The 15,477-nt window shown below is 47.0% G+C and overlaps 5 protein-coding genes and 1 non-coding gene across 6 annotated transcripts; 2 read left to right on the forward strand and 4 right to left on the reverse strand.

The window, feature by feature from the left end:
- Positions 1 to 190: 190 nt before the first annotated feature.
- Positions 191 to 715, reverse strand: H257_16083 (hypothetical protein; the record flags this gene model as incomplete). The annotated part of the gene is made up of 3 exons (XM_009844413.1): positions 191 to 210; positions 264 to 371; positions 442 to 715. The coding sequence occupies 3 exons, from the start codon at positions 713 to 715 to the stop codon at positions 191 to 193; spliced, it is 402 nt and encodes a 133-aa protein (XP_009842715.1).
- Positions 716 to 3,291: 2,576 nt separating this feature from the next.
- Positions 3,292 to 4,092, forward strand: H257_16084 (hypothetical protein; the record flags this gene model as incomplete). Its single annotated transcript, XM_009844414.1, has 4 exons — positions 3,292 to 3,416; positions 3,495 to 3,548; positions 3,604 to 3,819; positions 3,873 to 4,092. 4 exons carry the CDS (start codon positions 3,292 to 3,294, stop codon positions 4,090 to 4,092), a joined length of 615 nt encoding a protein of 204 aa, XP_009842716.1.
- Positions 4,093 to 6,815: 2,723 nt separating this feature from the next.
- Positions 6,816 to 7,425, reverse strand: H257_16085 (hypothetical protein; the record flags this gene model as incomplete). The annotated part of the gene is made up of 2 exons (XM_009844415.1): positions 6,816 to 7,012; positions 7,074 to 7,425. 2 exons carry the CDS (start codon positions 7,423 to 7,425, stop codon positions 6,816 to 6,818), a joined length of 549 nt encoding a protein of 182 aa, XP_009842717.1.
- Positions 7,426 to 9,687: 2,262 nt separating this feature from the next.
- H257_16086 lies at positions 9,688 to 9,758 on the reverse strand. The gene has a single exon. It is a non-coding gene; the product is annotated as a tRNA-Gly (tRNA).
- Positions 9,759 to 9,860: 102 nt separating this feature from the next.
- Positions 9,861 to 10,163, reverse strand: H257_16087 (hypothetical protein; the record flags this gene model as incomplete). Its single annotated transcript, XM_009844416.1, has 1 exon — positions 9,861 to 10,163. One exon carries the CDS (start codon positions 10,161 to 10,163, stop codon positions 9,861 to 9,863), a length of 303 nt encoding a protein of 100 aa, XP_009842718.1.
- Positions 10,164 to 10,481: 318 nt separating this feature from the next.
- Positions 10,482 to 13,274, forward strand: H257_16088 (hypothetical protein; the record flags this gene model as incomplete). Its single annotated transcript, XM_009844417.1, has 6 exons — positions 10,482 to 11,132; positions 11,180 to 11,229; positions 11,296 to 11,908; positions 11,962 to 12,201; positions 12,647 to 13,165; positions 13,242 to 13,274. The coding sequence occupies 6 exons, from the start codon at positions 10,482 to 10,484 to the stop codon at positions 13,272 to 13,274; spliced, it is 2,106 nt and encodes a 701-aa protein (XP_009842719.1).
- Between the last annotated feature and the right edge of the window lie 2,203 nt (positions 13,275 to 15,477).

Consider the following 15,477-nt stretch of genomic DNA (forward strand, 5'->3'; position numbering starts at 1 on the left):
ACCGGGCTGCCAGTTCCTCGTCCTCGTACACAAAGTATTTTCGTTTTACCTTCGTCAAATAGAACCATTTTTCGTCGATATGAACATAATCGTACATATTTTCAAAATATAGCTTCCATTCGACGAAGGTAAAAGAAAAGACGATGCGTACCCTAGTCGGGCTTGAATGTTGTCGGGTGTCAGGAACGGCTTAATGTAACTTGACCGTGCCTTCAAACGTCCAGTCTCTTGCATATGGCGTCCAATCGTGCGACGAGGGATACCAGACTTGAACGCCAGTGCCCGCATTGTTTGCCGCGATTCTTGGTGGACTTGGCGGGTTGCGGCTTCAATCTCGTCCACAGAACGCGTTCTTTTGCGACCAGAGTTTCCTAAATCAGTACAACCTTAAAACTTCATACTTCTCAAAGATAATAGAATATAGAATCATGGAGGCTTTACCTGGAATTTTCGACGCGATATCGGCAACACCCCTGCCATTGCGTGAGGATGCACGGCCACGGCTCCAGATATGGGAGATGATCCGCGAATCACACTGAAACTGTTGTGCTACATATAGCATGGCGCCACGGTGTAGCTCGCCTTGGACGCATATCTCCAGGAGCAGCTCGTAGATGCGATGACGTTGCGCGAGGGTGAGGTGCTTCTTCCCACGGACACGAGCAGGTGCGACTGCAGAAGCGACTTTGGGGGACATGTTGGTTTGCTGGGGCATTGCTTGGACGATAGTAAACGATGGACAGTGTTTGATTCATGTCAAATTGAAAACTATTGACGTAGCGGGTCAGCTCGACTGCGGACTCAGTGACGTGCCAACTTTGGCGCTCAATAACTCTGGAACCAAAATGGTCCAGAACGATCGCAAATAACCCAATCAAAACAGAGTTCTTGCGCTCTTGAATGCACCTATCAGCACCAATTAAATCGTACTTTTAGAAAAATTCCGCCAATGAGAACATGGAGGCGACAACTATTATGCGCCAGAGTAGTATTCAGTAAGCTCTCGCTTAACTCCGCAGCCACTAACTCCGCATTACTCACGTTTTGGTCCAAAACACCGTGCTGAGGATAAAAATTAAAAACGAATAATGAAAAAAATTATTTTATCATTTCGGTCATTATCGATGCGATGTATTCATCGGATTTCGGTCATCACAATGCAAAAAACGATTCATATCACTAGTCTTCGAGCCCATGGTTCTGCGCAAGCACATTCAGTTCGACTACTTTGTCATCTACGTTGTCATCACTACTTACGACGTTTGATAAAGAGTTGACTCCGATATCCGGCATCACAAACGTGTTCTTAATCGTTGACGACAACACATTTTCCCAGGTAGCTTTAATACAGGTCGCTGGCGTCTAGCACATGAGGCGGATGACCACCTTTGACACCTGCAGAGCCTGGACGTTTGGTCTTGGCAGCTCGTTCAACGCTATCCTATGAACGAACTATGCTCGCACTGACCGTATAAGTTTATCGAGTATGGACAAACGTTAAGGCGTTCGCCTCCCACACGAACTATCGTCGAAATGAACTCTGACCACCAATGCATGTTTGATAATACAGTAGTGTTGTACCTACACCACCACTTTGTCCTGATTACTATCAGTATTAAATTTTTTGTATTTTTATTGTAAAATGTAACTCCACTAACTCCGCACTTGTCATTCCAACCCTGTGCTGGCCGTGCGGAGTTAAGCGAGAGCTTACTGTAGTCTACACGTATGTGTGTATATTAATATCAAATGCATAGACCTTTACAATGTCGACCATTATGCTAATTATGTGTCCTATTCGATCGTTTTCGTCATCTCGTTTTCGGGTCTTGCTTCGTAGCGTTCGATTTCAGTCCACAAGCAACAGGTGCACTTGATACTGGATCTCTGTCAAGGTCTTGTGGCGGAACTGGTACGGCACGGGCTGCGTAGAGAACCTTGAAGAGCTTCGTCAAGTACACATCGTCGAATTAGAGCATATAATCCTGATGAATAGCGTAGCATCGGATGGCATGGATACAATATTTTCTTGTGTTAAACGCACTGTCATGTTTTCGCTTCCAGGTGAACTAAGCGCCAGTAAAAAAGTGGGGTAGTTGTCGAGGTTGGATGGAAGTACAACGCCAAAAACGTCTTCGCTGGCTCGCAAAAACCAATCTACACAGTTATGATCAATTTAGATGCATAAACAGTTGCGATTTGTTGATACTGATATGTTTCATGACTTTATTAACAGCGTCAGGTACAAATTGTGGTGAACAGGTATCATTGAGTCGTCAGGCCAGCTTGCACTTTTCGATCTACAAAATTGTTAGTTCTACGTTCTAAATTATATGTAGAATTCTCGAAGACATATATTGACTAAAATATTCTTGAGGATATTTAGAAACTAGGCATCTAGATGAATCTGCATAGTATATGTATATTCAGAAACTGTACAGTGCCTTCACTCGTTCATGCTTTTCAGTAAGTGGTCATATATCGGAAGTGTAACATCACAGCATTTGAGGTATGTAGCTCAGTTCCCAGCCATTGGTTGCCGATTTGTTCATGTTCGAAGTGATGATGCTAAACGTTGATCTAGGGAACGCATAGGTCACCCAGTTCTTCCGTGGGATGTTCGAGAGGTATGCAGCACCAACTACGGACTGGGGGGATAATAGCATAGGAACATTTATCTTTGTACACCTGAGTTTATCGATGCCAGTTTCTCCATGTTGCGCCCAAACGTTTCGTGGCTGTCGGCGCGTACCAGTGTGTACACCAGGGCTAGACAAGTGGCGACCAAGCGATCTGTTGATGTTCGCCACAATGTGGCGCATACAGAGTCTGTGTGGGACATTGGGGCACTCAGCAATGCAGGCTTTCATCAGCCCTAGTTATCGAGGATGTAAGAGAGTCTCCTTGAAATGCATATAGCCTCAAGCACTTGAACAAAGTTCTAGATGTCCAGATTGTTTCAGATATACATATACTTCCTCCATTCGGCAAATCTGGAGCATATAACTTGGAAACCGTTTTCTGTGGCTCGATTATTCAGAATAGAGCGAAATTTGGCACCGAGATAGCCAATGAAAAGACTAGTACGCAGGTATATTCAGATTTTTTCGTTTCTCGGCGGTTCACAACCAAGGATCAAACGCCCAAGCTCAGGACAGCCAATCTTAAACTCCCGTAACTCATTCATTTTTAATCCAATTGAGCTCAAATCTAACGCAAACGACTCGTCGCGTTGCGTAGATATAGCTAGCACACATCATTTCTGAGGGACAAGTTGTCGAACAAAATCCGATGCCGCGCTCCATGACCAAGCATGACCTGCCCGACGACCAACGGCTCAGTATGTACCATGAACTGCTGGAGCACAAGCAGAACGACCGCCAGGCCAAAGCCCAGGCCAAGGAGCTCCTCCTGAAGTATGGCATATCAAGGCGTCTGCCTTGATATGTTGTCGAAGGTGTGGAAGCGCGGTCAGCTCTCGAAGGCCCAGTCAGGACTTGCCGATGTGGCATTGAAGAGGAAGGGTTGAGCGGGACGTCGGCCATCACGTACCATCGAGCAAATCGAGTCCGCCGTAAAGTGTTTCCCACCGCATCTGTGCAGGACCTTCGCGTTGTTGGCGGCTTCCAGTGGCATACCTTCGACAACGCTTTGGCGCTTGCTCCAGTCGAAGAGTTACGGCGTCGGCCGACTGAAACCCATGGTTACGGACAAGCACAAGGCTGATCGCGTCAATTTCATTCGTTCCTTTGTTCGCGAGTCGCCAAGAGCCCCAATACGGTGGGACGACATGACGAATCGCATCCACATTGACGAGAAGTTGTTCTACCTCACGGTGGTCAATCGACGATACTACCTCTAGTACGATGAAGCCGTGCCTGTCCGCAAGTGCTCCTCGAACGTCACATCAACAAGGTGATGTTCTTGACCGCGGTGGCGCCTCCACGGTTCGACTACGTGCGGAAGACAATGTGGGATGGCAAACTCGGTATGTGGCCTTTTGTGTCGGTTGAGCCAGCTCGGTGCAAGAGCAAGAATCGAGATCGCGGTACCTTGGTCACAACACCGTTGACTGTCACGAAGAAGGTGTAGCGTGAATACCTGCTGCAACACGTCATTCCACGCATCAAGTCGGTTTGGCCAGGTCGACGTGACCAACCAATCTACATTCAGCAAGACAATGTAGACCTCATGTCGAAGTCGACGACCCTGCCGTGGTTGCTACCGGTCGTTCTGGCATGTGGGCGATTTGACTTGTGGCACAACCAGCAATGAGCCCTGACTTCAAGGTTCTGGATCTTGGGTTCTTCAACTCGATCCAAGCCCTACAGTATCGTCAGTGGTCACTGGAATCGATGATCTTGTTGCCGCCGTTCATGGGGCATACGACGAACTGGATTGGCGTATTCTGGACAAGACTTTCGTGACTCTAGTGAGAGTCATGGAGGAGTCATTGAAAATGGGCGGTGACAACTCATACAAGTTCCTGCATCAGAGCAAGGACAAGATGGCAAGACTGGGACCAACCGCCCATTCAGTGTGCGATCCTGATGTAGTCACTGTTATCGAAGCGATGAATGCTCGGAATGACTTCAAACGTAGTGTAGATAACCTTTCTAGTGATTTGGTATCATGTGACATTGAGGGTGTGATCAGTACGTCCAATATTAATTCTCTGCACAATTGTCCATGATGTGACGATATGATGACTTGTTTGTGGAATTCGTAAGGTGGCTGGCCTTACTACCGATTATTATCCAATCAGAATATATTATTTCTATTTGCCATGTGATTGGTCAATACACTTGGTCCTGTATTTTCACAACGGACTTCTTGACATCACCGCAAGCAAGCCGATGTTACCACCACTTCGTCGCCCGCATGCGACGCACGCTCGCATCAGGTCATGCTCAAGCCACAGGGCTCACCATACTACTCAGCACGTCACTTCCATCAACCTAGTTGACATCATTGCCCTGCGTAATAGACCATACAGGTGATCATGTGGCATCGCCGGGTCAAGTCCAATTCGATTCCCAACACATGAAGGGCGAGGTAAGAATTTCTTCATTGTCAAATTGAATACATTGTTTATTTATCACCTACTGTGGCTCGTAATGGAGCAGCGTGAACGGAGATTACACAATGGCCTCACGAACACGTCACATGGAATAGGATAGGTACTCGAGCACAAATTATGGCCCTCGTGTTTTTCGCTTTTTGAATGCACGCTGGGTTCTGCTCCCGTCAACGAGGCGGACCAACTTCACGACGGTGCAGACCTTGAGTTGGCCGAGGGGTCGCTTGTTGTTCGCTGTGCTACGCGATGCATACGGCAGTAAAAACTGTTTTGCCACCTCAAACGCAGCCAAAACATCGACCTCGCTGGGTGTACGTGCCATAATAAAGCCAGCGCTTGTTGTGTAGTCATGTAAACGCGTCATCAATACTTTCCACTCACTGAGTTTGTCGCGTTTTTTTTTCGTTGATAAATCAAACGGCAGGATTTTCGAAAACGGGAAAATATTTCCGTTTCCAAGCCACCACAGTCTCCACGCTGTCGACACATTAACGCTGGGAAATTCAAAATCCTCCGGGAGACGTCTGAACTGACCACCCCACTCAAACACAGTGCCACCACGGACAGACACGCGTGCGTTCGTTGTTGAGTTGGATGGTGGTTGGGATTGAACGTAGCCACCCAGTGCCTTTGCAAGGCAACTTTCCAACACGTCCTTCGTCAGGTGTGGCGCCATGGCCCCACGCTCGTCAAGTATTTTGGCCACCCCGTCCAAAACAAGGTTTGGAATTGACAAAATGGAGTCGTGATTTTTCTCCAATTTTTTGTAAATTTCGACATGGGGCGGGATTCCGGTGGGGCGTAAAAAGCCAATAATGGTTCCTTGAGTTAAGTTGGCGCCAAGTGATTCCCGTGCAACCTCCGAGCAAAGCAACGGTGTATGCAACAAAGCATGAGTTGACGGCAAGGTCGCAACCAAATAATCGCGATGGAACACCAAACTGGCCAACGCGAATTGGAGCACACCCGCCAAATGTCCAAGATGACACACACTGGGGAACGTGAGTTGGAGCATTTCCACAACCGTAGCATCGTCGTTGTTGGCAAAGTATGGGGGTAGAACAGCAAATTCCTCACTATTAACGGGCAACCCAGCAACCACACGACCCAAAAACTGATCCCCAGCAGCCTCGTAGCGGAAATACCGCTCCATCACATTGCCAAGCGACCAACCACAGCGTAAACATACACTGACAATGGACGGCCCACCAGTGGTTCCTGAGCATGCGAAGGTAGCCACCCCCTTTCGGATAGAGTGCGTCCCAATCTCGCGTTTCTGGATGGGTCCAGGGCCACTCTGTCGGTCCAACCCACATAGTAAGCGCGCCAACGATTTTCCAAATCGATCCTGCACATTATTTTAGTAACATTACATCTATAAGCAAAATACTTTCATTAATGCACCTTTTGTTTTGAACCAGGGAATAAATTGCTTGGTTCGATTTGGTTGTTGCAGGAAAGGTATAGTCCAAGCGCGAGGAAAATACAGGCCGCTGGTTGACTTGGATTTGCGTAGCAATGTCTTGGGTCACGTACAGTGGTGCCTGAATAGACCAGCATTGAGACAGTTATTACTTAAAGTGTAGTACCTTCTTGTTTTGTCTTTGTTTTGTAAAACTTTACTCCGATGGCGTCACCTTCCAATGACAAGTGGTCGAAGTGGTCGAAGTGGTCGAAGCTAAATTTACGTAAGGAATATAAAGTACAACTAACAACACTACTACTAACATCACTACTACCTTATGGTTTCTGTTGATTGGGACCGACACATGAGGTTCCATGTCACGATGAGGAAAAGATGGGTGAATCCTCCATCCGATAGCAACATGCTGTCATAGCACAGTCGCTCAAACGTTGACCAACTTAATGGTCGTTTTCCCGAGTCCTGAAGACGCCCCGACTGTAGGTCTTGGGCAATCGTTTTTCGCAGGCCTAACAAAATGGAATATTATTGCATTGTTATGCATAGTAAATTCAATAGTTAGTGAAGTACCCGAGAATATTTCTTTCATGTCGTCACCGAATTCAATGGGCACAGCAAGGCTCTCGTCTCGGTACAAGCTCTTGATGGCGCTGCGATACCCACTCAGGGTACCTGGCTTTATCGTTGGCTTGTTTCGAACGGTCCAGACTAGAAAATCCAGGAAGTCGAGGTACTGAAATTGGCTGAGGTCAAGGGATTCCCCCGCTGTTCCGTCCGCAGATTGCTTTAACAGGTGCAGCTTGTTAACAAGCTTGATCCATATGATTACTTGGTTGATGCCAGATGCATAACCAGTCCGGGTGTCGCCACTGATCCTGTTGCGACGCGCTTCCTCGATCGTGAAGCTGCTTCGGCTTGTCATTTGAGTGAATAGAAGGCGATTGGCATAGAGCTATCCTATTGGTCAGTTTTTACAATTTCTCTGTCATATAATTGGACAGACTTTGGTAAGGCAGCCTGCCTTACGAATTCATCAAAAAGATGCGTTTAACGGGAATTTAAATATTCCATACAAATATGAAGATTATTTCAATATATTTTGATCGATTTCAGATCGATTTATGGAAATCGTAAGGTGGCTCACCTTGCGAGCCTACTAAAACCTACTATCTCACCTTACGAATTCTGTATTATGTGCAGCATATCATGTTGTTTGTTCTCGTCGTAAAATCAACTTTGTGAATAAAATTACACTTTTTCGTCTCAGAGAGCATACAAAAGATAAGATGAAAATTTGGCGAAAACCAATGTCTCCAGATTTATGGAATGGAGGAAGTGTATATATATGTATATATGTAGAAGTTGTAGAATGTCTAGACTGAAAGTAGTATTTCCTCTGTTTCAAATTACTGAATTTTTCTTTTGTATTTCAAAAGTAGTGGACTGAGGTGACCAAAAAAGCCATTACTAACGCAAAATTTATCAGATCTGACGAGGCTTTTCAGACGACCAATGAAATAAAAAAATGGTATCACGAGCCAATCATAAGGCGTAGAAGTGCTGGCGGTAATACGGTACAACTGAGCTTCTCAAAAGCTGGAAGTAATTTTATACAGAGGAAATATAACTTTTCAGGCGATCCGACACGATGACTGTGGTAAGGATAAGCACAACAATCAGGCCCAAAGATCACCGTTTTCAACCGGAACGACGGCATCCCTAATAGATTTCAACAAGAGTTTTAGGACGTACCAATAATAACATGATGGTTATTTGGCTCCTCACTGTGGCAAGCAAGAGAACACCATTCAAATTCATCAGATCTTTGAGATGTGCACCTAGTAAAATCAATGTAAGCAAACGAAGATATATAACGAATAACGTCGAGGTCTAACATATTTGGACAGTGTTCAAAACCATCCATGCAAACTTAGGGACGAGTGCGCTTCGAAAGAACGCCTCTTCCTTGTGTCGACGAGTTCAAACATTCCAGGATTACCAGTACAAAGCATATGGTAGCTTTTTCGAGCGCGGCGTCGATTGATCCATACAAGTGCTTGACAAGATCTCATTTGGCGCGGCTGGCCGAGGACGTCGAAATAATCTCGTCACTTGAGCGTTGGTAGTCGCCGATGATTTGTTTTCCCGTCAGCTCGCAACGCGTTGAGATTACCGCACGTTTGCATCGCTTCCAGAATTTATCCTAAACTGTAGATATTGATTTAGTTCTTGATATTATACAAAGTATAAAACTACTAGATGCTTCTAGTTATAATCCTTGATCGTACCCCAGATTTGGGTTCACCAGGGTGAGCTTCGTCGTTGGCATGGTTTAATAAAAGGGGTGGATGTGCATTAACTTCATCGAAGTTATTGGAGTACTCTTATCACTACGCATACCAGCTCCAACGAAAAGTTCACACTCGTGAGAAGAGAAAACCCTATTTCCATACTTTGTGTATGTTTTTTGGACACCCGAAATCCCTGTTTCGAATTAAACGCATTCAAATACTTCCAAATTCACGAAGTTTCCAAAGTCATGTTGTTTTACACAATTAATAACACCAAGTAAGGTGTACTGCACCATTTTGCGGTTAATTTCGAAAAATATCTGGTATATTTCGTGGAATCCCATTTAAATTCGTGGAGCTTCATTATATTTCGCGACTTCAGCATTCAATTTCGTGGACAGCAAGTATATTTCATGATTTGCTCAGTTAGATTCGCAAACATCCAATATATTTCCTGCCGAGACCAATATATTTCACATAATGTTAACGAAATGGATGCATTTATGATAAGTGACGACTGTAGGCTCCAACCAATTCGTCGCCCATGTTTTCGGCTCTGTGGTCGAGGTGGAGAGTGTATTGATACAATCAGTTCTCATCATCTCCTACGACAACTATGCACTACTAGGTGATATCAGGAACATACCTTGAATGACTTGGTCAGCAATATGCTTCAGATATTGCTTTCGGAATTCCTCGCGCATTCATTGTAGCTCGACCAGGAAGTGACCCAATGAATGCAGTAAGTGACTCACTAAGCAACGCCTTCACACTCACTGATGCAATTCTCCATGGATGAGTACGGACTACAGTTACTGGAGAGCACTGCCATGAAGTCTTTTTTCATTTCAACAATCAATGTGTTTCACTGGCAAAAAGAAATGGAAGAATATTGCGCCGTCCGGGAATCGAACCCGGGGCATCCGCGTGGGAGGCGGATATTTTACCACTAAACCAACGGCGCACTTCGCATTTTGCTGTCTACCCCGCACAAGTCCAAGTACCCCTTTTGCTTATTTTTGGAGAATGAACATCACCACCACCACCGACCCTCATAAGGCCACTGTCAGTAACCCTGGCCGCCTCGCCTTTCTTCTTCCAGCCACAGAGCGGGTTCCTCCATCGCATGCCTCGAGCCTCGCTGGCCCAACTGCTTGTGCGCCGCTTGTCTCGCCTCCGGTGCTGCTGGACGTGTCGCATGACAGCCTCGATTGAGAGGGTCCTGGTCGAGGTCCTGACGGGAATATGCCTCTGTGTCCTGGACTGGTTGCCCGTGACAACCAGGGGAGCAAGCCTGCTGGCCTGTTGACCTCCCAGGACCCGTCGGGCTCTGCGCCGTCGCCGCCGTGCGCGACACACTCTGGTCCATTGCCATTGGATGCACAGGACGGAAATTCGGTCGTTCCCCCCACGAACCAATCAGCGGGCAGAATGCTCAACTATTGAACGCATCTTCCAACCTTGGTCACTTCCGCGTGACGATTGACCTTGACAATGCTGGGCAGTTTCCTCCTCTGTCAGGTGATGGTCGACACACCATCAAAGCCCCTCCTAGTAGTACTACTCCAGTAGTAGTCCTATAGGAACTAGTAGTGCTCGTCCAAGCTATGCTTCTACGGTCGCGGGGGCTACAGGGCGTACGAAATCATCTAAATTCAAGGACGTCCTCACTCGGCAGTCAAACACCATGGTGCAGAAACTCCTGGCTCTCGCCCAGGATGAAACCTGTGACGATGACTCACTTCTGCGTGCCATTGCGGAGGCCACACCGTACAAGCAAAAGGTGGGTACGGCCACCTTCTGGGTTGAAACTGGTACATCTCTGGCCTCTTTCAAGTATGACCAGATAATCGCAGCTATTTTCGAGGCCAATCAAGACGCTGATTGGGCCTGTCACCTGGACAACTTCGTCATGGTCAATCAGCCCCGTGGGGGTGATTTGGTGGTTACGGTGGCGGAAGAAGCCACCAAGTTGGCCATGATTGGGCAGACTATGCGTATCCTGGACACATCGTATTCAGTGATTACCCCCCCTACTGGAGCAGGTGGCGCGAGCAGGGGCCTCGATAACCGGTTCTACGTGGACATCACCAACATCCGGTATAATTTCGACTCTGTCGAGCTGATGAAGGCACTTCGTCGCCTTAAGACGATGCCTCTGTTTCAGGGATTCAGATCGACGATTGCAGGCACGTCGTGCCACACGAATGCTTGGCGAATCTACTTTTGCACTGATGACATACCGACGAACCTCATCATCAACAACCACCCGGTGGACCAATTACGGTTCCAGGGAGTGACATATGCGGTATATGCTAAACTCTACACGCCGTCCCGGGTACCTAAACGAGGAGGGCGTTCACACCACTGCCTGGACCTTGATAGCATGTTCGCCACTGCACGTGCTGCGCAGGAGCAGACCAGTTCATCCAAACGTACACGCACGACAAACGGGGGACCCGCAAGCCAATGCCACCAGGATGAGGACACAGTGGGCGCAGACGCGGACATGGGGGGGGAATCCAATCCCGCCCCTCTCCTGCCGAACCAACCCCTACACCGGATGGGCAGCTTCCCAATCCCTTTGAGGACCCCACTCTCATGGAGGTAGAGGAATACACTACACCCAAACGAACGACGAAGCGAAAAGAGCGTGAGCCGACGCTCACCCTCGCGGATTGGGTTACTCCCAATTTCTTCGACGACCTTCACTCCATCCCAGACATTGCGAAGTGGCATGTCGATAAATGGGGTTATACAAAGCCCATCACAACCTACCGTGTGGCAGTCCGTGATGTGGATTGCTCTACCGTCTCCGACTCGCTGGTCAAGCGCATGCACGTCAAAAACAAGCGATTGGAATGGCATCCCGACAACATGACCCTTAAACAGGTCATCTCTGCTCTCCAGGAGGCAGACCAGCCGGAGGTCAGCCCTGCGTCACAACAGGTGCAGCTCCAGGAGGCCATTCAGGACATGACCCCCGAGTCGCTGACGCTTGCACAACGCGTCAAACCCGAGGAACTTTGGTTGGGTCTCCACCGATCCCCGCTGCAGGGGAACGTTACGTTGTCCACTCTCTACTCTGACCACCCTGCGGGGTTCGACCAAACTGTGCGCTTACATTCTTGGCATAGATGGATCGCCTCATCCTTTCTTCCCCATAGCTGTACACAACCTTTCCACAAGGTTTCCGAACCATCTTCCATGATAAACCTTCTTCGGCATACATGCAGGCAATTTGTGGTACCTCGGACTTCACCCCCACCGCCCCCGCTGGTGCAAATGCAACCACTCTGCTCGAACTCGAAGACGTCTTATCAGTCTTTGAGCTCTGGCTGGCTGTCCAAATGAACTGGTTGCATAAATCGGATGCCTGGCTGCTCTACCTCACGAGTAAACCAGTGGTATGGCTGCCTGCCCAACGATCAGTGAGAATGCTCTCACCGACGACACTATTTGCGCTACTTCACTCAGACCTTGGGCGAAAGGTTGTGTCACAATTAAGCGCGTCCCACCCCGGCAAGTGGACCAGCTTACTGGAGGCAATCATTTCCTCGGGCTACTCCTACCAGGAGAACTCAATGCTCCTCTTTGTCCCGGGTGACTCACCGTCTCTCACTTTCGGCACCCCCCTCCTGTATTAACCATGGTGGTCGCACACACACACCCTCCCAACATTCACCCTCCCGCCGACCTACCTAGAGCATTCGAATCCCATCGACGTTGTCCACCACCATATGCCCCGACCTTCCCAGGGTCTGACACACATCAAATCTCCCTACTCACGGCCAACATAAACAGCCTGAAGGCCAATGGCCACAAGCTTGCTGAGACACACTCCTCTCGAAGCACACAGTCGTGGGCCTGCAGGAAACCAAACTGGCCACTAAGTTTCAAACTGCCACCTTTCGATTTCACCTTGACCATGCAATTGGGCGGGACAATTACTTCCTCGCCATCAATGATCATGGGCAATCAGCGGTGGTGGCCGAGGCCCACCGAAGCAGTGGGGTCATGCTGTTCTTTCACAAATCGACTCCAGGCTTCGAGCACCTGTATCATGAGTCCCACCTGGATGTCCCAGACAAATACATGGTGGTAAGCACTCGCTGGGGTGATACGCCGGTGTACTTCCACAACGTCTACGCCCCCATCCCCAATGGCCTTCGAGAGGATTACTTCTCATCTCTTCCTCGCGACTTCTCCCCGCATGCCAAGCACTTTATCATGAGTGACTTCAACCTTCCGATGGACCGCCTCCTCGACTATGAAGGCGAGGCCTCGAACCACCACGGTGGTCGCACCGAGTGCACTGATTGGCTGCAATCCCTTCGGATCTCGACCATCAAACGACTCAGCCCCAATGGGGTCTGCCCCCCCAACCAAGAGGCTCCCATGACTAACCCAGGATGCCCCGTACCTTGTTCTTTGAACATGAGCCCAGCCCCATGGCGGACTCACTCTCCAATCACCCTGATCCATCCAGTGCGACTCCAGATGAGGAATCCCTTCCCATGGATGTTGATGACTTCACCACTCCTAAACGTACTGCCAAACGTAAGGACCGTGAGTGAGACCACGTTGACACTGGCAACCTGGGTAACTCCAAATTTCTTCGACGACCTTCATTCCTTCTCCGACCTTGCATCGTGGCATGTCGACAATGGAACTATACCAAGCCAATCACTATGTATTGTGTGGCCGTGCGGAAGGTGGATTGTTCCACCGTCTCTGACTCCCTCGTCAAACGAATGCACGTCAAAACTAAGCGATTGGAGTTGCACCAGTTTCCAAAGTCATGTTGTTTTACACAGTTGATAACATCAAGTAAGGTGTACTAGTAGTCGTCTTCGGTGTTAGAGACACCAGATGGATTTTATTTATCTCAATAGCATCAAGAAACTACTCATAGCATCAAGAAACTACTCATGGAAATCTAAGCCACTCAGAGCACAAATTGAATTCTGGACATTCGACCCGATTACGGGAAAGTTCCGATTAACCGAATGAATTAAATGGTTCAAGTGAGGTACTGATCTATACAAGGAGTATCTTTATCCGGAAGATTATCCGTATTTTAATTTCCCCCAGAACAGGTATATTTCGGCTCCCTAGCACGGGTTATACCCCTCCTGGGGGGAATTCTTCGACCGACGTTAATGAATAGAGCACAAAATGTTATCCAATCAACAATACTTTGCTGAGAGGTCAGTCCTAATACTGACAATACTTCTGTGATGCCTGCACTGATATTGACAGTAGGTAAACCATCAATATCACGAACGCTTTTTGTGCACTAAAATGCCATATGTTTGAAGCACTTCAACTCAAAAAGTCCATCGATTAAAGAAAACTAAGGATAGCGTTGGAAAATATAAATGCAGCTGCATTTTTTAATGCCAAGAAGTGTCTGAAATAGAGCTCTTTCGAAAACCTGCTGAGCTAGAGTTTGAGTTTCGCCATGTGGTTCCCAGTGATTTGATTGACCAATGCAAAAATACTGTATTTGAAACGCAAATCCAGTTGACACAAGTCGGTCGATGTCTCAACGACTATTTGAATTAGAGTTTCGCTGGAGTCAGGTGTGACACATGGCGCGTCATGGTCATATTCATATTATAACCAATCAAACTACAGAACTCCAGCACGTGGAAAAAATATAGATCCGCAAACAGCTACCGTACCTTGCAAAGCTATGCTCCGCGACACTTCATCTGCAGTCGTACTGATTTATACGACTTAATCAAAGCATTCACATTTCCGAGCGTTGTGTGAGATGACCCTGTGCCACCTGGTACCTGAAAGGTAGAGCAACACCTTCGTTGGCTCCCTTTGCAGCCTTTGTGTTCAATCATACACCAACATGCGAGAAGTCATAATATCAACATGAACAATATTATTCGGTAAGTATCTAAGTAAGTCATATCTCTTGAAATTTATATCTCTCAGTATGATGCAAGATAAATAATTTTGTCTATTCTAGAACTATGACTTTGATGCCAAGTGTACTTATTTGACTGAGTTGGAAATAATGGGCACTCATGAGTTGTGTCAAACTCAAACTCTTGGGGTCTTCGAAAGAGCCATAATATTTTACGTGAGTTTCACTTCGCTGCGACATGTTTAACTTTCAAATTCTAACTTAACGAATCTTCGAAAGTGCTCTAATATTCTAATAATTGATTTGTATTTGAAATTATAGCGAAACGTCAAAGAATTGATGAAACATTTTTGACTTTGTATATCGCAAACCGTCATAATATCTTAGTTTTGTATGCATGGAGTATTAATTTACAAAATTTTATACCTGGATGTCATGACGCATTTAAATTTAGATATGAACACAATTTTACATTAAATTGTACTCGACAACATAAAAATGAATATAGCTTTGAACTTCAAGATGTTTTCCTGATCATTTGGCTGAATATATTCGTATCCAATGAAAAGTCCTCATTCCAGAATGAAGCCATTGTATTGGATAAAATGACAACCGTTCGCGATATTGATGGTTTGCCCAACTGATACTTGTTGCAATTCCGTATGTTTGGGCAAAACGGCTCCCAAGAAAATGAAGGATGCTACTCCTCCGCCAAATCCCAGTATCATATCAAACGGAATAGCCCACAGCATCCACCAGAGTCTACAGCATGCTTGGGCTTGATTCCATTCCAATACGT

This window comes from Aphanomyces astaci, assembly GCF_000520075.1.
Source record: "Aphanomyces astaci strain APO3 unplaced genomic scaffold supercont1.80, whole genome shotgun sequence".
Lineage (NCBI taxonomy): Eukaryota > Oomycota > Saprolegniomycetes > Saprolegniales > Verrucalvaceae > Aphanomyces > Aphanomyces astaci.